The 26,529-nt window shown below is 34.3% G+C and overlaps 1 protein-coding gene across 3 annotated transcripts in view; it reads right to left on the bottom strand.

Moving 5' to 3' along the window:
• Nucleotides 1-26,529, bottom strand: part of EXOC6B (exocyst complex component 6B) — a 588,554-nt gene that overhangs the window by 339,880 nt on the left and 222,145 nt on the right. For 2 of the 3 annotated variants that reach the window (XM_058550957.1, XM_058550956.1), the window contains exon 7: nt 2,670-2,846. The exons of the other annotated variant lie outside the window; for it this stretch is intronic. In XM_058550957.1, coding sequence (XP_058406940.1) covers nt 2,670-2,846 — 177 coding nt within the window. The remainder of the gene's footprint in view (nt 1-2,669; nt 2,847-26,529) is intronic. 3 annotated transcript variants of the gene reach the window in all.

The raw sequence follows: 26,529 nt of genomic DNA, 5'->3' as shown, positions 1-26,529 counted from the left end.
TGCAGAACTTTTTGTGAGTGCACATATGTACATTTTACGGGGAAAAGACTCCATATATTTTTATCAAACTCTCAAAGTAATATAGACCCCAAATAGATTAAGAACCACTGCCCTACAGGATTCTATGCCACAGTTTAAAAGTCAAAATATTTCAAAAACTATTTACGCTGCTCTCGATGAGGTCTGTTGAAGAATGACAAGAATGAAGGTCAGAACGTCACAGTGGGTCACGAAAGACCTTATCTGAAGAATTTATTCACACCATGCAAGAACTATGCCAAGAAACCAGTTTGGAGACATCTAAATAAATAATTCTCTACATGAGGTTTGAGATTAAGAATGTGCACTTGAAGAAGATTCACACTGAGAAGTAAATAAATATAAGGTAGGATTTTTTTTAAGATAGGATGCCATTAGATGACAGTGAAGTGCTGAATTCTTGTTGTAAGAGCTCAATCAGCAAATTGCTAATATGAATTCTGCTTGATTTGAGATATGGGACCATTTTAAAATGTTAACTTCCAAATATATTCTTATAATACTTCCTTTATGAGGAACTCCCAACACACTTTACTAGTCCCACTTTCTCCATCTTCTCTGGACTTCAAAAGATAACACAAAGAAGAAATATGGCACAAAAATTAAAAGGGATGTGCCCAGGATCTTCAGTGAGTTAATGGTAAAGAATGGCTCCTATCTAGAAGGTTCTCTGTGATATATGAGAACTATGTATATATTTCATTCTGTCATCTTATCATCTAATCGTCTCTTCGGGGTGTATGCTATCCAGGGGCACAGACTATGTCTAACTTCTGTTTCCTTAAGCCATAGTGTCTAATAGAATTTAATTTCCTTGATGGGCACCCAAAATGTACATAAAAGACATTAACTGGTCTTTCTTGAGACTGCTGCTTTCTTGTACTACTACAATAATTTGTCATCAGTGATGGGTCTAATACCTAACAGTCTAGTCTCCAGGGTGGATCCATATCTTACCACACCAGTCATTCAAGGCAAGACAGAATGCTAGAAAATATTCAGGGGAATCAAGTCTTCTCTGCCCCTGTCGGTTTCCATGGGTATCAGGCAAATACCTGGTTCTTTTCTTAGCTCTATTTCTTAGAGTTATTAAAAGTTCTTGTTATCCAAGTACGATGGGGATTATGATGAAACTTTCACACATTGTTAACTACTAATTACATTAATAAACATATCCTTATAAATTATAAATGTAATCATTCACTTATATTGTAGCAATGTATCCCCTCAATAATGAAAACTATATAAAAGAATGTAGCACTTTACACATGTGATAGTCTCTCAGACATTCAATTGAACTTAAATGCTAATGTATTAGACACATAACTAACTTGGTTAATGGTTTTTCAGCCCAGTTTAAACAGTGCCAATTCGATTTTTGAAGTGAAAGAAGAATAATAACAAGGACAGAAAGTGATACACACAGAGGAGCTTAGCAAGGAAGAATAATGAAAATAGGACAGAAACTAATATTTGCAAACCACCTTTTACGGTACAGGTACTTGTGCAATCCTACGGGGATAGAGACTACTGTCTTTACCTGATAGATGAAGACACTAAAGTTCTAACAGATTAAACAATTACCTAATATTACAAAGTTAGAGAGTGACAAGTTTTGGGGTATAGCTTTGGGGGGAGAGGGGAATAAGAAGGGTGGTAAGGGTATAACAGAGGACAAAAATGGGGAAGAGACAGTGAACCCAGTTTTACCTGGAGAAATGAAACAATGAAAAGGCATTTAAAGGCAAAACATTTACCGAGTACAGGAGTAAATGGTTCCTCTCACGTCAGTGGACATTTAAAAAATAAATGATATGATTATTAATGATAATTTTTAAAAATAAAATAAAACAGCAGAGCCAGATATGAATGCAGTCTGACTCCAAAGTTCACGTTCCTAACCACTAAATCACAGAGAAACTGATCCATTTCATGTAAAGGATAAGCATTTAGAAAAACAGTTTAATAGGAAATCTCAAATGTCATAATAGTTTTATTTTTAAAAACACATTAAATATACCTCCAACAACAAAGAAAGATATAAAAATATGTACTAGTTAAGTCATTATCTTCTTCTTTACTTGAAAGGGACAAAGAACTAATCTAAGAGGTTATGGATATATCACAAAATTCCCAGATTCCCTATAATTACTCATACATTCATTTCCTCCAGAAATGTATTCTCAACTTTCCGGAACTTTTTTGTATTTTCAATTAGAACCATTTCTCAAGGCTAAGAAATCCCTTTGTTTACTCCCCACTGTTTAAAGTTACATCGTTTATTTGTCTCAAGTAACTTTGCTCCAGTTACAGTGGAGGTCACCTAGATCTCTTTCTCTAGGTCAGGTAAACTCTACTCTTCCCTTCATGTAGTACCCAGTCAGTATACAATCAAAAAACTCGGAAACTTTTAAAAAACGGATGAGTGTATTTAAAATCTAAAGAATTATAATCTAAGGTATCTTAGTGCATCTTCAGTTTCCTTAAATTGGGGCCCATTTGTATTTAAAATGTTATTTAACACAGAAAATCACACAAGCTGTGTGATATGGATAAATTCTTCATCACCTCTCAAGCACATTACATTTAAACTTGACAAGTCTCACTTCCCCAGTTCAAATGTTAGTTACCTCTTCATCATCTTCCTCATCTTCAACATCCAGAATTCCTGAATCCTGTTCGGACTTGGGGCTAGTGCTTTCTATCTCTGTATCAAAAACTGTATATGCATCTTTCTTAGATTTTCTCTTGCTACCTACTCTGGGTTGTTGCAAGACGATATTATCCAGGTTTCTTTGTTGTTGGGCCTAGGATAGAGACATACAAACACATAAAAAAAGAAGGAAAGAAAGAAAAGAAACAAAACAAATAAGCATTCAAAGAACTTCTAATTTTGAACAAATTGGTATCTTAAAGAAAATACTACAACAAAATGCCTTAATACATAAAGTTTTAGTCCCAGAAATAAAACCAAACATATTAACGTATACATTTTTAATCCTGAAGTTACCCATCTCGATTCCTTTTCCCAGCTTCCACAGAAAAAAAGATTATCAGCCAAAATTATCAGAAGACTTTTCAAATACACCTGGGTAAATCATCACAAAAATGAAATCTACCCATTTTCACCTAAGTAGCCAAGAGAATAATGCAAATGACTAAATATTTATCTCTTACAAGATAAACGCCATACTGAAACCATTGTGGTTGGGGAAGGAGGGTTGGGCGCCATTAAGCTTAAGGGACTCTTGAAAGCAGTTATGTGAATATAAGAGACCAATAAAATGTAATCAGAGAATTAAATATCTTAATAGAGTGACTGGAACTACCTAATCCAACAGGATTTCAAGACCTCAATCTGTGGAAAACAAAGTTTTAAAGGGTTTTGTCTTCTGTACTGTTACAGAAAAGGAAGTATAACCTTCTCAGCATAACAAAAACAGACTCAAATGATGGTATGGTTTCAAAAGATACAAAGAGGTGGGAAGTGTGACTATGCAGAGTCAACAACAGAGTATTAAACCAGATAGTACTAGAGCTAGAAATGACCTTAGTCACCACTCAGGAAACCGAGGCTAGCAGACAAAGGAATTGTTTGAGGTCACAAGGCTAGTTAGTGGTATATCAGAAGCTTACAGTGTGATCTCCTAAATTCTAAATCAGTAATCTTTCCACTACACCAACAATTCCTCAAAGCATGACAAAATGATTCCCCAAAACAGGAGTTCTGTGGTCATATAAACGGGAAAAATTGCAAGTCATGTAGCCTTCTCTCTAGATATACAATGCACATTAACTCAATAAAAACTAGGAGAAGTCCTATCTTAAGAAAACTTCTTTAATTTGGTTTAATCTAGCACGTTCCAAAAGTATTTTACAATGAAATTTTCCTTTTTTTTTTTAAATAATACTATCATCCCAACAAACAAAACTTGAGAAATGTAGCCTCTCAGAATATGCATTCCTTAATCAATATATGATATTTCTCCTCACTGACAAGTAGAAATTAGTTCAGGAGAAAAATCAATCTCCAAAAGATTCTGAAAGAGATTAAGGAACTCTAGATAAATATTAAGCATAAAATTTTAGTCCAGGCACTGGTTAAATGAGACAATTATAATAAGACAGAGAAAAACTTGAACTATGCAAGCTAGTTTCTGCCAAGAAAATGAAAAGAATCTACATTCCAGAGATTGGAATCAATGGACAAACTTGTTTCTCTGCATAGTGCTCATCGATATTTTGGTTTGACTTACATAAAACACGTCTTTAGTAACAAACTGAGATAGAGAAGGCACCCAAAAACATTTAATTTAGGTTTGTACATACGACTTATATAACCTTCAAGCATTAGAGACTCTAAATTAGATAGAATATTCTTTGTATTCCTCTCAAAAGTAGGAAGCTCTTCCCCAGTTACTTCCAAAGCAAACCACACAAAAAGGAATCAAAGACTCTAGGGAGGCACAAAGGAAGGGGGAACTTCCTAAAGCTTTCATATTTAAAAAAGCAAGTCCTCAACTAGAGAGTGATCACTTGGCCCTTAACTCTATCCTCTCTTTCAGTATAGCAATACCAAAAACTTGCATAAGTTGGTCTTATTTTATTGAATCCCAAGTTATTTTTCTTTCACAATCAATAAAACTGCCAGTGTATCAAAAGCAATCAAAAGGAGCCACACTTAAATACTGTCATTTCAACTTCAAATGATACAAATCTGAAAGTATCCTATGGAAGTAATTTTAGATCTTCTATGATTTGTTCTTTTTACATGGTATCTGCTTTTCCCATCAATTTGAAAGAGCACAAAAAGTTTGGGTCAAATCAGCAAATTAAAACAGCAAATCCTTTGCTAGAAATCAAAGCATTTCGAGTTGTATTTCAAAGCTCTATCAGAACATGGGGTCTCTGTCAGAATTACCAAGTCTTCTTCAGTCTGTAAATGAGCAGTCTGGGCAGACCTGCCAACAGGAACTGGCCAAGTTGGAAACACTCAATCTCAGGTAGAACAAGGAAATAAATATTCAGATATTACCCATTATAGATGAAAATTACCATCTATTCAAAATGTATGCTATGGGATTGGCAAGAAGTGGGGAAGAGTAAATATACATATAAATACATATAATGTGTATTAAAACAAAAATGTGACATTAAAGACCATTAAAAAAAACAAAAAAGGGTAAAAGCCCTTCAGAGCTCTTTTCTGACATGCTAAGCTATCTGACCAGGGCCATTTACTCTGTCCCTCCAAAGACAACCTTTATAATCATGAGCCAAAGCAGCAGCTTCCTGATATCTGCCACTTGGGTTGGAGATCGGGCAAGAGGGTACGAAGCATACGAGTAGCAGCTAGACCTAGCAAGCATTTAGGTGTTTTTCTTAGTTTTTCATTCTCTTTGTGAATAATTTTTACACATTTAAACTCTTCCTCAAGATTCTTTCATATTATTCTTCTCTGGTTTCCCAATACAGAGAAATTAAGCAAGGTTTATTCTTTAACGCCTCTTCTCTTACCTCTTTCCACTCTCCCAGGATCCAGCAGCCCATCTCCAGTTTCCTATTACTACTGTATGCTCTACATCACCCCACTTCCAACATACCTAAAATGGAACTCATCACCTTCTCATTACAATTCCCCTGCATACTGAGGCCACGCTCTTCTTAAACCACATCATCCATCACACCAATTAGGCATGAAGCAAATTAGGGGAAAAATTTAAACGAGTACAAATCCAAACTCCATAATCTATTACTTAGACTCTACCATAATGGAAGCTGAACCTAATTTTCCATGTACTTATCCAATACTCTCCAACATGAATCTTCCACTTGAATCAGACTCTAACTCATAATATACTAGGTATATTTCCACTTCTGTATCTTTGTTTATGCCATTTTTCTACTGGATGACCTCTTCTTGCCTAAATCCAACCTTTCCTCCAAAATCCAACTAAATTCTTCTTCCTTTAGAAAGCCTCCTCTCACTGCCCTAATTCATGATGATATCACTTTGCATTCTTTTTTTTTTTTTGGGGGGTGAGGAAGATTGGCCTCAAGCTAACATCTGTGGCCAATCCTGCTTTTTTTGCTTGAGGAAGACTGGCCCTGAGCTAACACCTGTGGCAATCTTCCTCTATTTTGTATGTGGGTTGCCGCCACAGCACAGCTTGATGAGTGGTGTAGGTCCGCACCTGGGATCTGAGCCTGTGAACCCCGGCCACCAAAGCAGAGCGTGCCAAACTTAACCACTATGCCACCGGACCGGCCCCTCTGTATTCCTATTTTCAGTCAAACGTATCAAATGTCTACTTCGTACCAGGCATTGTGCTGCATACTGGGTATACAAAGAAATAAGGTGGACTCCCTGCCTCAGGAACCTCACATCGTACTATTATGGAAAGCAGACAGGCAGACAAGTGGCTGAAATTCAGTGCAATAAGTATAATAATAGAAATAAATACAGAGGACAATGATTGGACAAAGGAAGAAGTAATCATATCTGCACAAAAGGCTTCACAGAGAGGATAGGTGGAAAACTGTGCTCTTAAGAGAAAACTAATGATTTTCCCAAAGGGAGGGAGGTAGAAAGGGTAACCGTTCCAGAATAAGGGAACAGCATGAGAAAGGACCATGTGTGAAATAACATTATCCACCCAAGGAATAAGTAATTTTGTATAAGAGCATAGGTTATAAAGAACTAACGAGATACAGTTAAAGATGCCATACAAAGTAGTTTCACAGTTAGCTAGTAGGCAATGGAGAAACAATGAAAGAGGGTAAGCAGGGGAATAACAGGATCAGCTTTACCATTCAGGCAAATCCCCTAGGAGCAGAGGAGTGATCAACTGGGAGAAGATAAAGACTAGAAATAGGAAAACCAATACAGATCACTATAACAGTCCAAATAACAATGATGAGGACTTGAATTAAAGTAGTGGCAGATACAAACGAGGCAGAAATACCAAAATTTACTGATTTGAATGTAGTTCATGAAGAGAGGAAGGAAATAACTCCATGAATTCTGGCCTTGATGACTAGATGGTAGGGTCATTCCAAACAACAGGAACCATAAAAATAATAAGTTGAGAGCAGGATGGAGAAGATAAGTTCAGTAACCCTGTTGAATATCCAGGTAGAAAAAATGACAGTACAACACTTCAGTATGTAACTCTTCTCTCTTTGAGAATAGGAAAGACTCGACCCATTCTTAGAATCCCCCAAGCCCAGATACAGTGACACATACATAGTAAATTTAGATAAATGTTTACTATACAAAGGCAAGAGATAACAAAGAAATCTATGTGAGAATGAGATCTGGCCCCACAAAAGAGAGTGGTATCTACAAAAGACATGGCTTAGATGTTCTCTTACCTATTAGAAGAGGGGGGGAAACCCATAAGAATTATCCAATTTGGACTACTAATCTAAAAATGTTGCCATTAATACTTTCACAACTGTCAAAGAGTGTCTACGAGACATCCTATCTATGCTATTACATAAAGTCTTATTGTGAAATGAACTTCCAAGGGAACTTAGCAATAAGACTCATAGTCAAAATTATGTGAATCAAAAGCCAAAGGCTCCTGTCTTTATCAACCCAACACTGACCTCTAGTGGGTTAAAGGAATACCTGCAAATGACCTTTAGAATCAGAAAGTAGTTGAAGAGAGGTCTAGGCTTATAGGTTGGAGGCCTGATATAATTACATGGACTTCAATTACAGGGTGCTATAACAAAAAAAAACAAAAACAAAAACAAAGCTTCTCGGAATAAGACAGGTCTTTAAATCAAAGCTCTACAACGTATTAATTCTATAACCTTGGGCAGATTTTTTACTTCTCTGGGCAACATCCCCATGTATAAAAAAACAAGGTTAATAAAATGTACCTCAAAGCTACCACGAGGATTAAATGAGATAATACAGGTAAATAATCTTGAATTAAAAGATAAGTAAAACAAAAAACACTAAAAATGTTAAGCTCCACCTGTCTTCCCTGTGAAAATGAGATAGGAATCTTGTTTCACTGTCTACTATGGAAGCATCTGAGATCTAGCAATATTTAGATGCATAATCACTAATGGCATCGAATACTGCTACTCATTACTATTCGATTTTGCATTTGTACTACACTTGAAATGTATTAGATATCTGTACTAGACACCTCTTGTACACCACTTCAGATCCTCTCAGCCTCAGTTCTTACCCCAGCTAGAGAGCATCAGCTACCTGTTCTGGGCAGCCTTGGAAGTGTTACACAGCATAACCAGAAACCACCGCTAGCACTTACACCATACCTCTAGCTTCCTTCCCTGGGGCTTTGCTGACACCACAGTGTAGAATCCCACAAGAACTACTTAGCACTCATGATTCTCAGCCCAGAAGTGAGGCAACCGTGGACCAAGGCACTAACAGATAAATGCTTTCCCATTTTGTCCCTCCCATAGTCAGTTCCACATGGCTTCTCAGAAGATCCCATGAATTAAGGATTCAGACGGCCCTGGCATTGCATCATTGTACTGACTCTACCAACTTCTCTTTTCATTCCTCCTTATGCTTCTGTTCCATAGATCACACGCTTGAATAAACCATTCACATCTCAATCTCTCAGGTTCCCTCAGGGAACCAAGGCTAAAACAGTATCACATACAACAATACAGTGAAGTAGGATTATGACCCCCTGTTTTATGTCTGGAGCCCAAAGGATAACCCTGAAAATAACCGGCAAGATCAAGATATGAAGACTTCAAAGTTGCCTCTTCAAGTCTCACCAATCAAAAGAACCACAAAAGAGCTGCAATTTCAAAACAACGTTTCTTCACATTTATCAACACTAGCCATGGCAAATAGCATTCTTTGGCAACTAGCTCCAATATCAGACTCAAACAAACAAAATGAAAACAAAACAAAACAAACATAGTGATTCAAAATGAAGGAAAAAGAACATATCGAGATCATATCAAATAAGTTATTTGCATATTAGTGTACACAGGGATGTGTATATGTGTACATGTGTGTGCACTTTGTGTGATATTTTAAAGAAGGAATAAACAGTTAAACAGACAAACAGTTTTTCATACACCTTAATCAGGTCCCAGTAGGATGAGGAATCTAGGATTATGATACTCTTGGAACTTTTTTTTTAACTGAGGAAGGTGGTAACTATATCACCTTTAAAATTATAATTGATACCCTTCCCCTTTGAAAGTCTCCAGTTCACATTTTTTTTTTTTGACGTTTAAAAAAATCATTTTTATTATTTTACTCTGCGACCTAGTATCATAAGTCCAAGAATACCATTTTTTAAACTTCTAAATACCATTTATACATATGTTTTATGAGCAAGGTTGAACTAATGTTATTAAGTTTGGTTCCTTTAAAATGCAGAAGAATGGGAATTCTGGAAAACAGATCTTAACATTTTTCATTTTAAGAAGACTTTCTTTAAAGTACACGAGTCATAAGTGTAGAGTTCGATGGATTTTCTTTTTTTTTTTTTTCTTTTTTATTTATTTTTTCTTTTTTATTTTTTTTATTTTTTTTTATTTTTTTTTTATTTTTTTTTTTATTGGTTTATATCCAGTTCACATTTAAACCTACATTTCTTTGGGGTTTAAAAGTCCTTTCACTAACAAAATTCATTGCAAAAAGATGTACTAGATGTGTATTAGGATAATTGCCAGTTCTTTTTAAATATTATCTTTTCCCTTTGTCACCATACACACACCACAAATACACAAACACATGTTAATTGCAGTTACTTGGAAAATAAACATAAGAAGAAAAATCTATCAAAATCTCCATTCAGTAATAATCAGTCATTTTGGTGAATGACAACCCAGCCTATTTTCTGTACATATATAAAGATTTCTCTTTTTGCTTATCTGCATTTTCTATTATCTGCAATTAGCATTTACATTGGTATGCCAAAAAAGAATCATACTGAATAAAGTTTTTTAATCCACTTTTTGTTCAAAAATATTTCACGAATATCTTTCTCTACAAATAAAAACTGTTATAACAATATTTGCATTGTCTTGCATTTCAAGAACAAATGTTTATTTAAACATAGTCTACCATAGGATACCTATATCCTTCCAATATTTTGCTATTTAATAATGCTGCAGAGACTATCTTCAGAGCTAAAATTCTGTGCATATTGTTAATTATTTTATTAGGGAAATTCCTAGAAGTAGAAAACTTAGATCAAAGGACAAATGTTGCAAAATAAATAAACACTGACAAACTGCCCTCCAGAAAAGCTATGGCCCTTCACAATAGCACATAAAAGTGTATGAATGCTTGTTTCCCAACCCCTACAGCATCACTAGGCACTATCTCCCTTTGCCCATTGAATGTAAAGGTTCTAAATATAACAGCAAAGGAAGAAGCTACTAATTAGATTTGGCTATGTTAAGATTAAAAATATCCCATTCTACAATTATATTTATATTATTTGTTTTCCTCTAGTACTTCTATGGTTTCAATTATTTTACATTAATATTTTTAATCCTTCCACAATTTAACTCGAGTGTTACATGAAGTAGAAAACCACTCCCTCAAATGGCTATTTATCACAATTCAACTTTTTAGAATTCACCTTTTCCCATTTGTTTTATTTTAAATGTCTGCCAAATGAATATAAGCTCATGATTTTAAAAATCGAATAACACTGAAATTATTTTAATGAAAAACTGCAGACTCCCCGTTATGCTTGTTCCCACTCCTAATCCTGCTCTGTAGAGTTAATATTTTTACATCCACATTTCTAAATAATACCCTTACTTTATGGTAAAACTTAGTTCACTGATAAATCTAGACCCCTTACCCTACCACTTCTTCAATTATCTTCCCAACATAGTATTTTAAGTTAAAGCAATAATCAGTCTTAATCATTATGTCATGTAAACATACTATCTCACTACAAAGCCAAGTATATACGCAGTGATTCCATATATTTTATTATAGTTCCTTTCTGGTACAGCTTTTTATTTTTCTTGGCGTTTCAAATTGTCTACATTTTTTTTGATATTCTCTAATATTCTAACTACAATAATCTTGATTTATTTCAAAAAGCTCATCATAACAGGTATTCTATCCAGACCCTGTTATTCCTAAAGGCATAGCTTGGGCTGACTCTCCTATAGGCCTGCTTCATAGCTGTCATTCTGGAGGGGACTTACTTTCATCTCTCACTAGGATTAGAGCCATTGTTTCATAAATTCCATATCTATCTTTCACTTAATTTAGTCCCTTATTTTGTTGGAGCACATCCTCAGGTAATTCTTAAGAAATGAAACATGGGAGTTAAATTTCTTGAGTCCCTGCATCCTAAAAACGACTTAATCTTTCTTCACATAAACTGATAATTAACTGAGTACAGAATTCAAGGTTGAAAATAATTTTCCCTCAGATTATTGAAGGCATTTCTCCATTGTCTTCTATCATCCATTACTGCTAATGAGAAAGGCAATATCATTTTGATCTACATTCCTTTGTATATTACATTACTTTTTCTCTCTGGTAGCTTCTCAAACTTTTTACCTGTTACGTTCTAAATTTCACAATGATGTACCTTGATGTAAGTCTTTGTTTAATTTGTTCATTATGCTGGGCAAGTAATATATCCATAAATCTGGAAGTTTGAGTCCTTCAGATAAAGGGATTTTTTTTGTATTACTACTCTGATAATTTTCTCCCTTTAGAACATCTAATGGATATTGAATTCTCCTATAGTTCCTCCTGGTGATCTTTGCAACATTTTCATATAAAGAAACAAATTTTTAATTTTTGAGGACATCAATTTTTTTGACATATTATTCTGGTTTTTTGCATTATCTGTTCCTTCCAGGTACTTTTTATTGTTGTTACTTGTTTTCTCATATTGGTAGATTTTGGTCTCTCTCTTTCCAGTTGGATATTTTCCTCAAATGTCTGTTGATCCTTGTCTGGTCATTCATATTTAATAATAAATCACTTAAAAGCTTACAAAAAGGTCTGTGGGCATGGGAAGACTTGTCAACTGGCAAACTTCACTTTAGGGACTTCTGGGAGGGAGATCACCTCTTTGCTGGGGAAATCCAGATGGTACTTTGTGGCAATCTTTTATCAATTTCTCTAGAAAAGAATCTTCCAATCTCCCACCTAAGAATAAAAGTGCAAATATTCCAGGCATGGGACAGGAAAAGAAGCAGAGGCATTAACTGTTTTATATATTAACTTGCAACAAATCACACCTTTAAGCCCCTCATCTTACCCCCATCATCTATCATAGCTCACATCTCCCGAGTCTCAGCTTGTCTGGAGTTATCTATATTGAACTGTTTTCTCCATTCCACATGTACCTCCACTTATACTTTTAGTTGTGGCATCATATACCCTGCTATATTAGTTACCACTCTTCCCTTCACTTTCTTTTTTGTTCTTCCAGCTTTATTTAGATATTATTGACATATAACATATGTAAGTTTAAGGTGGACAGTGTGCTGATTTGATACACATATATATTGCAAAATGATTATCACAATGGGTTACTTAACATCTCCAACCCCTCACATAATTATCATTTTTGTGTGTGGTGATAACATCTACGATCTACATTCTTAACAACTTCCAAGTATATAGCAAAGTACTGTTAATTATAGTGACCATGGTGTATATCAGATCCCTAGAACTTATTCATTTTATAACTGGAAGTTGGTTTCCATTGACCAAGAGTCTTTAGGATTTTCTACGTATAAGATCATACCATCTGTAAACAGAGACAATTTTACTTCTTACTTTTTGATCTGGCTGCCTTTTATCACTTTTTCTTGACTAATTTCTCTTGCTAGGACTTTCACTACTATGTTGAATAGGAGTGGTGAGATTGGGTACCCCTGTCTTCTTCTTGATCTTAGCAGGAAAGCTTTCAAACTTTCACCATTGAGTATAATGTTAGCTGTGGGATTGTCATATATGGCTTGTAGTATGTTGAGGTATGTTTCTTCTATACCCAATTTGTTGAGAGTTTTTATAAAAAAAAGGATGTTGAATTTTGTCAAATGCCTTTTCTACATCTATTGAGGTGATCATACGATTTTTATCTTTCATTCTATTAATGTGGTATACCAAATTTATTGATTTATGGACGTTGAACCATCCTTGCATCCCAGGAATAAATCCCACTTGATCATGGTGTATGATCCTTTTAATGTGCTATTGAATTCTGTTTGCTAGTAATCTCTTGAAAGCTGTTGCACCTAAATTTCTCAGAAATATTGAGCTGCAGTTTTCTTTCCTTGTAGTGCCCTTATCTGGCTTTGGTATCAGGGTAATGCTGGGCTCTTAAAAAGAGTTTGGGAACATTCTCTCCTCTTCAGTTTTTTGGAAGAGTTTGAGAAGGACTGATGTTAATTCTTCTTTAGATATTAGGTAGAATTCACCGGCAAAACCATCTGGTCCTGGGCTTTTCTTTGGTGCGAGGTTTTCAATTACTGTTTCAATCTCCTTACTTGTACTGGTCTACTCGAATGAAAGAATGAAGAGCATCAGAAATGGAAAACAGTTGAGCAAATATAAAAGAAAGAAAGAAAGAGAGGTTGCTTTTCTAAAACAGAGTAATCAAGAAGAATCTCTCTCATAAAGTGGCATTTGTGTTTCAAACCTTAGTGCTTATTTAATGTTGGTAGGGGCTTAAGAAAAGAGGACAAATATATGTGGTCAATCCTTTAATCCTGAGTTCACACACAGATTTTAAACTATTAAAAACATTATAATATATTCTAATATCTGGAAAGACAATATCCACCAGGTTAATCATGGCCCAGTTGCATAGTGGTTAAGTTCACGCACTCCAGGGTTCACAGGTTTAGATCCCGGGCGCAGACATACACACCACTCATCAAGCCATGGTATGGCAGCATCCCACATACAAAATAGAGGAAGATGGGCCCAGATGTTAGCTCAGGGTCAATCTTCCTCAGCAAAAAGAGGAAGATTGGCAATGGATGTTACCTTATGGCCAATCTTCCTCCCCTCACTATTCCATTTACAAGACTTACAACCAAAAGCCAAGTGAGAAAAACAAAAACACAAGGGTACATCGAAGAACTGTAGTGGTAGAAAGTAAAATCAATAAGATCTTGGGATCTATTCCTGAACAGCAAGAATTATTCCATAATTACCTATTGATTTGTCCTTTCAGCAAAATTAAAATTCCAATAAATCAATCTTTATTTATCCGTCTTCCATCTAGGAAACAAGGTGAATCTTGCCTTTGCCCACATCTTTAAATTCTGGAGAGCACTCCTAATAAAAGCCAGAGTCTCAAAAGCTCTCAGAAGCAGAGGAGATACTCATCTTTCCAAAATCTCTCAGGTACAAGTCATTTTTACCCAAGGCAAGTATTGTTACTACATTTCTTCATCCCTTCCAAACTCTGACGATTATATTTGTTTGAGTGTAAGTGAGGGCAGGAGGAGAGCTGAGAGGGGTAGGGAGTAGGAGGAGGAAAAATAATGTTAGGTAAATATTAAAAAAAAAAAATTCAAATATCACTACTAATAGATCCCAAAGGGTAAATGCTTCTGATTATAACAACATTATATTGAGGATTCCAATTCAGTATAATACTTCCTTTCAAATGTACCATTAGGTTTTCTCTCTGCAGTAACCTATCATAAGAAAAGGAATCTAATTAAACCCTAGTTTAGAATTGTCTGTCAGAAAGATTTTTTTCCTGACAGATTTCTTGACAAGGAAGTTATAAATTAAAGGAATTGCTATGACAAAACAACTAAGTAATATGACTAAGAAGAAAAAACACTGGACAAAGAGTAATGAAACACAACTTGTAGTTCTAACTGCTACTAATTATATGTCCTTGTACGATTTTAGTTTGTTCGCTGAAAAAAATGAAAATTTTGAGTCTCTAAAGATAATTCTAGCTTTAAAATTGCATATATTTATTATTTCAACACCTGAAAGAACATTAATTCAGTAAAAAAAAAAAACAAATAAATCATTATCAGACTTTGAAAAAAAATAATGGGATCATTTTTTTAAAGTACCCTAACTCTTTCTGACAAGATATATGATACAAAGCTAGTAACTTCTGTAATAATTAATAACCACACAATTTGAGTTACAATAGTAGCCATAGTTCTAAGTAAATAGCAAATTTCTTTTCTCCCTTCCATCTTCTTCAATGAAGTGTTATAAAGTGCTCTGAGTTTCTTAAATGTTATCAAAACGGAAAATATTCAATAGTATATACTGAATATTCAAAACACTTAAGCACATGCTCCAGAAAAATAAAACTATCCTTTTGATAAAAGAATACGTTTTAAATTTTGGAAAGGAGCAGGAAGTCAAGGGATATCCTGTAATTTCTTTGTACCCAAGCGACTCACTGAGACACACTGTCTGTCTAAAAATTTGTTTTTCCCTAGCAAAATTCAAAGGAGTATAAAACAAGTTGCTGTAAGTATGTGCACTGAATCACTAGAACTAATTCCCTATGTCTACCTACTTACTCTCTTTTCCTCATGTTTTTGCACCAAGAAAATGATATAACAGATCCAACATAATTTACTTGACATGGTATTGAATGAAAAAAAAAAATGATGTGTTAGAAAGCCACATTTGGATTCAAACATTCTGTTTCAAATAAAGGCTTCTATAAGAAGTCCAATGAAGAAAAGAAATTTAAAGACCACATCAAAGTAAAGGGCAATACTGCAAAGTGCCCTCTAAAGAGGGAGGAATAATGAAGGAAGTCAATTTTCAGCAAAGGAAACCCATAAGTTTAGTGTGGTTTACTAGGAAAGCCAAGGTATGCTTCTCCTATCCTGTAAATTACCTTGACTTTGGGGCATGATCTTAGGACTGCAATCAAGTTACTGAATATAAGTCACTGGCTATGAAGAGTGCTAATGAGATCAAGGATGGGGGATTCAAATGTACATAAGACAACTTCCCATAGAGAAAAACTCCACAGAAGGAAAAACTTGGTTATGGTCTTAGTAAAATTCACACATTGTATAAACTACTGGTAACAAAATAAATGTGGAAAAATAATACGGATAGCAATGTAGTTTATAAATATAAATGAAAAAGTTATAAAAACACTAAACTTATGTCCACTTTCTAACATAAAGAATGTTTAAAGAAAAGCTACCCAGAGGCTCAATCTCTAAAGAATAGGAATATTTACAAGAAAATTATGCAAGTTACTTGCATAATCAAGGATGTGCTTGATTCACATCCTTTGGAAATAACAAGAATAACAAAGAAAAAACTGCAAAAATTAAGGTTTCCAAAGCTCAGCTTCAATCACCTTGAGAAGTTTTCATTAAAGTGTCAAAAGTTCTAAACAAACCATTCTCTTCATTTTATGTGAGAGTGCCTAGCACTGTAACTGGCACAGGGTAAACATTTGAAAAATGACAGTTTCTTTCTTCCTTCCACAATTTAATGTTTCCTTGCTTTATCAATAGCTTCCTATCAACACAGAAGATATGCTTTTCATGAACTACACTAGACGGGTAAGAAGAACATCAGAACAGGGAGAGCATGTCTCTACTACCCACTCCTATAAGAAGTACCACAGGAAAAGTAACAGCATAACTGCAATTTAGTAAACCTATGAAAGACTAAACATAACAACCATGATCTAGATCATAAAAATTAATTAAAAAGCTGAACCCAATTTCCCAAAAAATTGAGTTTTGATGAACCAGAGTAGACAGGAAGAAAGTTACAGAATAGAGAGAACACATCTCTACTACCTACTCCTTAAAAAGTGCCATAGAAAAAACAATAGCAATAATTGCAATTTAGTCCATCTATGAAAGACCAAACATTACAAATACGAGCTAGTTTATGAAAATAAATAAAAAGGCCAATAAAAATATCACACAAAAACTGAGTGGTAAGCCCTAAGATTTAATCTCAATGACGTTATTAAAATTTCCAATTTGAACTATCTACAAATGTGATTTTAAATACCTCACTCTTATCCACAAAAGAAGCTAGTGATGTTTGTTTCAAAAAGAAAAACAAACTAATCTGCCGTTTTGTTATGATCATTGCAAGGTGATTTACTATGAAACAGAACTAAAAGAGAGTTAAGGTGAACTCTGTGGTTCTGACTAGTTACTGTGTATTTTGTGTTATGATGTTTTATGAGTCTTTTTAATGGACTGAGACACATAATTTTAAGACACTATTTGACAATACCCTTTTGAATGGAATCATATTTTTTAAAAACAATATTATAAAAAGCAGGCTTTCTATAAGAAGAAAAAGAGAACAAAGTTAATAAAAAATGACAGCAAGAATGGCTCAGGGCCAAAGACCCATTTGAAACTTATAAAATCTTCCTAAGATCAGATGGACATGTGTTCCCTTATTGCTAGGTGTAAAACTATACACTCACACCCGCTTCTGTTTCCAGTTTTAACTTAAAAGCCAGGTGTTTCTCAAGATATTAAATGTTGCTATGCATCCTCCTAATAAAATCCAATTTTGTTATCACAGCAGGTATCTAGTCCAGTAAGGATGACCAAGTTTACATTCATAAAATGTATAAAATAGAGGGTCTGCAAATAATTGTGAACGTAGAAATATCATTATGTAGCAAATAAAAAGAGGGAATGTAAATGTCTATTAATTGGAAACTAGATCAGAAAAAAGAATGGGAAATTATACAAGATAAATGTGAAGAAATATTATTCAGTAAGTTAAAAAAAAGCATGGCTTTAAAGAATATTTAGTTACATGGAGAAATATTCTTAATATTATGTTAAGTTAAAAAAATCAAGATATAATTTATACATATATATAATATGATCAAAATTTTATAAAACAGATGTGAATATAAACAACTGTAAAGGAATATCCACTTCAGGCAATGGTGAACTAGATAATGTAGACAAGAAAAGCTGAATAAAATATAAAAGCCATCTGCTTAAAGTCTTCAGAGAGCTAACAAGATGGTGAAAACTTGTTAGGCTAGGATTCAGGAAAGGGAAGTGCCATGGGGAAGAGACACCAACATTTGCAGCCAGTCTTGTGGCTGACTACCAATGTGAGGGCATTTACCAATATCGAAAGGGTAACAGAATGGCTAAATAGCACTTTTTACAATGACAAACAATTAGAAAACAGGAATAAAATTCAAGTTCCATCAGGGAGGAATGGCCTTGGTATACCCTTCATTATGGTTTGGAACCTTGAACAGTTACACTCTATGACAAGGTTAAACCAGGATTAGACAGGCCCTTATAGGGATTCACACTAAGCATTAAATGGGATTAAAGTGATCCCAAAGTACTATTGTCCTCCAGCATCCTAGAATAATACTGTCTACTGGTGTCTGATAAAAGCAAACATGACTCCTCCCCAAGGAAGAATACCTACATCCTAGACTTTAAAACTTTTCTACAAACAATTTTAAAACTACAATGCCCAGCACACAATCAAAAGTAACCAAGCACAAATGGAGATAAGACAAAAATGAACAAAAACCAACAGGGAGAGGGGGAAAAGACAGATATAGAAAATACAGAGTTCCAAAATTTCTAATTATTAGATAAAGACTTTAAAGATTCAAAAGTGGGACTACAGACCCAACAGACTAGGGAATTCAAAAGACTAGGGAATATTATGAACAACTTTATGCCTATATATTCAACAACGCAGATGAAATAGACAAATTCTTTGAAATACGTAAACTACTAAAGCTCACTCAAGAAGAAACAGATAACCTGAATAACCCTGTAGGTATTAAAGAAACAGATTTGTAAGTAAAAATCTTAGAACAAATAAAACTGCAGGCACAGATGGTTTACTAGTAAATTCAATCAAACATTTAAGGGATAAACATATATATTTACCAATTCCACATAACATTTCCAAAAAATAGAAGAGAACAAAACATATCCAAACTCATTTTAAGAGGCCTGCATTAACTTGATACCAAAAACTGTACAAGAAAACTACAGACAGATATCCCTTGTGAAAACTGACATAAAAACATGTAACATTTTTCGAAAATTGAATTGAACTGTAGAGAGGTGTGTGTGTTGTGTGTGTGTCTGTGTGTGTGTGCGCGTGCGTGTGCGTGTGTGTGAGTGTTGCTAATACTTCATGGCCAGACAGGGCTTATCTTAGGAATGCAACTTTGAGCTAAGATCTGTGTTTACTCACAACAGGTCTGACACCAAATGTGTGGGGTTTTTCCACACACCAATGAATTCTCCAACTCTCTGGATGCTAACTGAGTCTCCTACGATTCGATTCAATTCTGACACTAACTACCTGGAGTTAGCATCAAGATTCCACAGGTTTAAGGTCTCAGTCTAACAAGACTACAATCACTTCAGATGCCAGCCACAAGTACTGGGTATCTAGGGTACCCATACTTCTGTCCAACTTGGCTACAAATCAGGAGTTCCTATAACCCGCTCTTCAGGTTCGAAAATTTGCTAGAATGGCTCATAGAACTCAGGAAAGTGCTTTACTTACTATTACCGGTTTATTACAAAGGATACACCTCAGGAACAGCCAAATGGAGGAGATATATAGGGCAAAGGGGGGATACTGTCCAGAATTTCCATGCCCTCTCCTGGTGTGCTACTCTCCAAGTTTCTTGATGTGTTCACCAACCTGGAAGCTCTCCAAACCCCATGGTTTAGAGATTTTTATGGAGGTTCCATTACATAGGCATGATTGATTAAATCACTGGTCACTGATGATTAACATAATCTTCAGCCCCTCTCCCCTGTCCCCTGTGCCTTCTCCCCTCCCCAGAGGTCAGGGAGTGGGGCTAAGTTTCAACCTTCTAATCTCATGGTTAGTTCCCCCTGGCAACCAGCTCTCATCCTGAAGCTATCTAGGGGCCCACCAAGAATCAACTCATTAGCATAAACTCAGGTATGGTTGAAAGAAGCTTGTTAACGAATAACAAAAGATGTTCCTCTTACTCCTCTAACTCAGGAAATTCCAAGGGTTTTAGGAGCTCTGTGCCAGGAACTGGAGATGAAGATCAAATATATATTTCTTACTATATCATAGTATCATACAGGTTCACACTAAAATTTTAACCATGTAATTCATTATATTATGAAACTAAAAATCAAAAAAACAAATGATCACCCAAATAGATGCATAAAAGAGCAACTGACAAAATTCAACATGCTTTCAAGATAAAAATTTTCAGCAAACCATAAATAGAAGGGAACTTCCTCAAACTAATAAAGGGCTTCTACTTAGATTAAGCATATAACATCATCTTAACGGTAAATGACTAATTTGTCTTCTTCGATAGGGAACAAGGCAAAGATAGTTGCTCCCACCACTGCTATTGAGCACTGTACTGGAAGTCGCAGACAGAATAAAAATGCAAAAATAAGAAATAAAAGGCATACAGGTCGGAGAGAAGGAAGAGTGAAACCGTCCCCTGAGTGCAACCAAAATAGGAAAAAAAAAACTACTAGAACTGATAAGAAAATTTGGCAAGGTCACAGGATACAAGGTCAATATACAAAAATCAATTGTGTTTTTACATTCTATCTAGTAACAAACAATCTGGAAAAAAAAAAAGAATACTATTTACAATAGTATCAAAAATATGAAATACTGAGACATATATTTAACAAATGATGTGCAATTTAGAGATGCATTTAACAAATGATGTGCAGTATCTAATACCCGTATGATGAAAAATGCCAAGTATTGCTGAGAGAAATCAACAAAGATCAAAATAAATGAAGAAGTACATCATTCCCATGGACAAGACTTCTTACTGTTAAGATTTTAATTCTCCCCAAATTGATCTATAGATGCAATAAACTTTCAATCAAAATCAAAGCAGGATTTCTGCAGAAATTGACAGGCTCATTTTAAAATTTATGGAAATGCAACAGATATAGAATAGCCAAAATAATTATGCTGAAGAAGAACAAGTTTAGAGATTTTACACAACTTGATTTCAGAATGTATTATAAAACTACATTAATAAGACAGTGTAGTATATATTGTTGTAAAGATAGAGACGTAGATAAATGCAACAGAACAGAGTTCAGAAACAAACCAACAGACATTTATGGCCAATTGATATTTTGTAATTACAAAGGGAAAATAAATAATGTTACAGTGGAGAACCCTGGCAGATATCACATTAATTGATCACATTAAGTGATGAAGGCTAATAATACATATCAACATCATCTATCCCCCAATGTGATGCACTGAGGATACTTTACCTCTGTGGTATTCATCCTAATAATGCATAACCTCAATCTAATCTTGAGAAAACATCAGACAAACTCAAATCGAGGGGCATTCTACAAAATAATTGACAAGTGTCAAGGTCAAGAAAGAAAAGAAAGACTGAGGAAAAGCCATGGATTAAAGGAGAGTAATGAGACATGACAACTAAATCCAACATGGGATCCTAGATTGGATCCTAGAACAAAGAAAGGATATTAGTGGCAAAACTGGTGAAATCTGAAAAAGTTCTGTACACTAGTTAACAGATTTGTATCAAGGTTAATTTCTTAATTTTAGTAAATAACGTTCTATGGTTATGAAAGATGTCAACATTAAGAGGAAGTCGTATAAAGGTATATGGGAAATGTCTACATTGTTTTTGCAACTCTTATGTAATTCTAAAATTATCTCCAAGAAATTTTTAAAAGAAACAAAAATCAACAACAAAAATGACTGGCAATCCCAGTGAGGAAGTGAATGAACTGGAACTCTCAGACATTTACTGGTGGGAATACAGAATGATATAGTCACTTTGGACAAACTATAAAGTTAAAGGCACACTTACCATATGACACAGCAATTCCACTTCCAGGTGTTTACTAAAGAGCAACAAACTACATGTCCACACAAAGATTTATACATGAATGCTAGTAGCAGCTTTATGTGTATTTTGAACAAGATGCATCTCCAAAGGAAGACAATTATAAACATTTTGAGTAAGTGCTTTGATACAAATTACCCAAACTGTGTCTACTGTCTCCCTGTTAACTGCCAACTTGTTCACTATCCTAATGATGATAGGAATTTAAATGATCACTACAATGTATGTTCCATGAGGACAATGATATCCATCTGTTTAGTTGACTAACGTAGCCAAAGCGTATACAACAAAATCTGACAGTTACAAGACACTCAATAAAAAATGGTTATAAGAATAAATAAGTGTCTACACAAAGATTTGAAACCAAAGTTTTTGAGTTCTTTAGCTCATGTTCAAAAGGATGATTCAAATAGTATACAGTTAAAGAAAGAAAGCAGCCAAAGAGAAGCTCTTCACAATATTCTTTGGAAAATTACAGGTCTAGGAATACACATTCCTATGCAAAGATAATTAATAAGTGGAGAGAAACCAGCATGGGAAAAAAACAAAAAGGAAAGACAAAAAATCAAAAAAATAGGCTAGTAATATAATTTTTAAAAATAAAAACTATTTTATTTTGAAAATAATTTGATGTAGTAAAAGAAACAAAAACAGAGAAATTAAGAAAACATGAGTACCACAAAACATGTGATCAAAGAAGAGAAATAACATACCAAAAAAAGTAAATGTCAGAAAAATATTTTTTTTTAAAGAGCAATGAATTAGTGGAAGAAACTGAGGAAAAAATTAAAAACATCACAAAACTGAAAGCATATTAGAAGCCAGAAGCAATAACAAGTTAGGGACAAGAAACAGACAACTGACATAAATTAAAGTAAAAATGCACAATATACATAATAAGAAAACAAAGATATGAAAAAAATTAGAGAAATGAGATAAAAATGGAAGACTGACAATAGACAACATACTGGTAAGTATTGTTTCAGATTAAGAGAAAAGAACAAATGGAACATAAAAGTATTGAAGGATATAAAATTTTAAAAGTTCTAAATTTGTACATCAGAAAAGACTACCATGTTCCCCCCCCTCAAAAAAATCAACACCAAGAACCTAGTAAGATTGCAAAAGTTTAAGTCAAAAGAAGCACACCACATCATGAAGGGGAAAAAAAAGAGAAAAACTCAAGTAGATCTGGGGCTTCTCCTCAATAATAACAGATGTCAAAAGACAGGGGGTGGGGAGAGAGACAGCCCAGGAGGACCTGTTACAAAGATAATGTAAAAAGCCAAAATGGAATAGACTTCTGGTTTCAGCTCTGAAATGTGAAGAGCTTAGAAGTTGTCACTCCTGTCCTCGTAACAAGAAAAAAAGCTGAAAAACTAGAAAACAAACCAACTCCTTTTAGATCCACTAGAGAACTGAGGTTACAAGGCAAACTGCCATCCCCAAAATTAGACAGACAGGTGAACACAGAGGATCATAGTTTACCGAAGCAGAAGTCCCTGGAGCTTATCCAGTAACTGCTAAAAAAAATCTAAACAATAATTGGTGAACCGCTGGAAGCTCAGTATGGGCTAGTATGATAGTTGAAACTCCAGGCGGCCCAGTCTTAGGAGGGCCCCTACACTTTCACAAGTTTTACCTCCAGGAGCTTTCTAAGGTTCTCATGAAGAATTCAAGAAAAATCCTCTCATGCTTCCAGCAGCGAAAATGAAAAAGTAACCATTTATCACATAAGGGGAGAAAAAAAGAAAGGTTAAGAAACTCTGTAGGTCACAGCTCAGAGACTTTTGTCCAATTTAAAACAAAACAAAACAAAACACAGAGACTTAATCAAAAGGCTACAGAATGCTTCCCTTACTACCACATCAACAGGTTCCAGCACAATAACAGTGAATTACAACTGAGAGAGATACAAGACAAAGACTCTAAAAAAGAGTGACTAGGGAAACCCAAAGACAACAAAGCAAACAAAAACAAGGACACTTTAGCAAACTGAAGCCTCTGACAAACTACACTCACAGCAAACATTAAATACAGCCTAACTCCTACTCAGATAAACAAACACTCACATTAAAATCCTATTTACCTCAGTTCCTATTCTCTGATACATCATGTCTGCCAGAGAGCAAATGGGTACAGGGTTTCCTTTTGGGATAATGGAAATGTTATGGAAGTAGACAGCAGTGATAGTTGCACAATAATGTGAATGTACTAAATGACATTAAATTGTTCACTTTAAAATAGTTAATTTTATGTTATCTGAATTTCACCTCAATAAAAAAAGATTTAAAATTTTTTAATAATAATAGCTAAATGTACTGGGTTATTACAGTTTATGGATAAGTGAAATATATAACAGCAATGATATAAGGAACCAGAAGGAGAAACTGGGAATACTCTGTTATAAGATATCTGCCCTAGCTGTGAAGTGCTGTAGTGTTATTTTAAAGTGGACTTAGATTAATGTATATTACAAATGCTAGAGCAACCAGTAAAAAAATTTTTAAAGTATAATTATTTGCTGACAGAAGAGAGAAAATGGAATCATAAAATACTCAATTAAAACCAGAGAAGGCAGAAAAAGAAAATATAAAAAAAGAAACAAAGAACAAATGCAATGAATAGAAAAATTATAAATATGGTAGATATTAATCCAACTATATCAATAATAACTTTAAATATGAATGATCTAAATACACCAATTAAAAGAAACTGAAAGAGTAGATAAAAAACAAGACCCAACCATATGTTGCCTACAAGAAACCCATTTTAAATATAAAGTCACAGATAGATTAAAAAAGCAAAGAAATGTAGAAAGATATACCATGCTAACACCAATCCAAAGAAAGATGGAGTAACTATCTTATTTTCAGACAAAACAGACCTCAGAACAAGGAAAATTATCAGGGATAAGGAGAGTATTACATAATTACACACTTCCTAAACTTGATGAATGACATCTATTAAAAAAATCTATAGCACTTCATACTCAATGGTGAGAAACTAGATGCCTTCCTCCTAAGATCAGGAAGAAGGCAAGGATGTTCCCTCCCACCACACCTATTCAACATCATATTGGAAGTCCTAGCTAATGTGATATGGCAAGAAAAAGAAATAAAACAAATACAAACTGAAAATGAAGACATAAAACTGTCTTAGTTTGAAGATGACATGATTGTCTACATAGAAATTTCCAAAGAATCACCAACAAGAAAAAAATACTCCTAGAACTAGTAAGTGATTATAGCGAGGTTGGAGGATAGAGGTGACTATACAAAAGTCAATTGCTTTACTAAATTCCTACAATGAACAATTGGAATTAGAAATTTAAAACACAACACTACTTATCACAGCACCCAAAATAAATACTTAGGCATAAATCTAACAAAATATGTACAAAACCTACAGGAGGAAAACTATAAAATTCTGATGAAAGAAATCAAAGAAGATCTAAATAAATGTAGATATATTCCACGTTCATTGATAGGAAGACTCAATATTGTTAAGATATCAGTTCTTCCCAACTTGGTCTACAGATTCAACACAATAACAATAAAAATTTCAGCAAGTTATTTTGTAGAAATTGACAAACCAATTCTAAAGTTTATATGGAAAGGCAAAAGACACAGAATAGTCAACACAATACTGAAGATGAAGAACATCAGAGGACTGACAGTGTCCAACTTCAAGACTTAGTATAGAGCTACAGTAATCAAGACAACGTGGTATTGTCAAAAGAAGAGACAAATAGATCAATAGGAACAGAATACAGAGTAGAGAAATAAACTCACACAAATACAGTCAACTGATCTTTGACAATAAAACACAGGCAATTCAATGGAAAAGGCAGAGTCATTTCAACAAATGGTGCTAGAACAACTGGACATTGACATGCAAGAAAATGAATCTAAACGCAGACTTTAATACCATTCACAAAAAAAATTAATTCAAAATGGATCACAGACCTAAATATAAAATGCAAAAATGTAAAACTGCTAGAAAATAACATTAGAGAAAATCTAGGTGATCTTGGGTTTGGTAATTAACTTTTTAGATAACAATACCAAATGCACGATCCATGACAGAAAAATTGGTAAGTCAGAGTTCATTAAAATTAAAAATATCTTCTCTGTGAAAGACACTGTTAAGAGAATAAAAAACAACCCACAGACTGGGAGAAAAATCTTTGCAGAACATATATCTGATAAAAGGACTGGTATCCAAAATATATAAAGAACTCTTAAAACTCAACAAAAAACAAACAACCCAATTTAAAAATGAGCAAAAGTTCTGAATAGACCAAAGAAGATATAGAGATGGCAAACAAGCATACGAAAAGATGCTCAACATCATCTGTTATTAGAGAATTACTAATTAAAACAACAACAAGATACTCCTACAGATTTGTTATGGCTAAAATCCAAAAAAGTAACAATATCAAATGATGGTGAGGATGTGGAGCAACAGGCACTCTCATTTATTGCTGGTAGAAATGCAAAACAGTACAGCCACTTTGGAAGACAGTTTGGTGGTTTCTTACAAAGCTAAATATAGTTTTACCATAGAAGCCATCGAATGTACTCTTAGGTATTTACCCAAATGAGTTTAAAATTTATGTGCACACAAATGT

The sequence above is a fragment of the Diceros bicornis genome, chromosome 12 (genome assembly GCF_020826845.1).
Source record: "Diceros bicornis minor isolate mBicDic1 chromosome 12, mDicBic1.mat.cur, whole genome shotgun sequence".
Lineage (NCBI taxonomy): Eukaryota > Metazoa > Chordata > Mammalia > Perissodactyla > Rhinocerotidae > Diceros > Diceros bicornis.
Note: the sequence above shows the minus strand (reverse complement) of the source record. Positions and strands in the feature narration are given on the sequence as shown.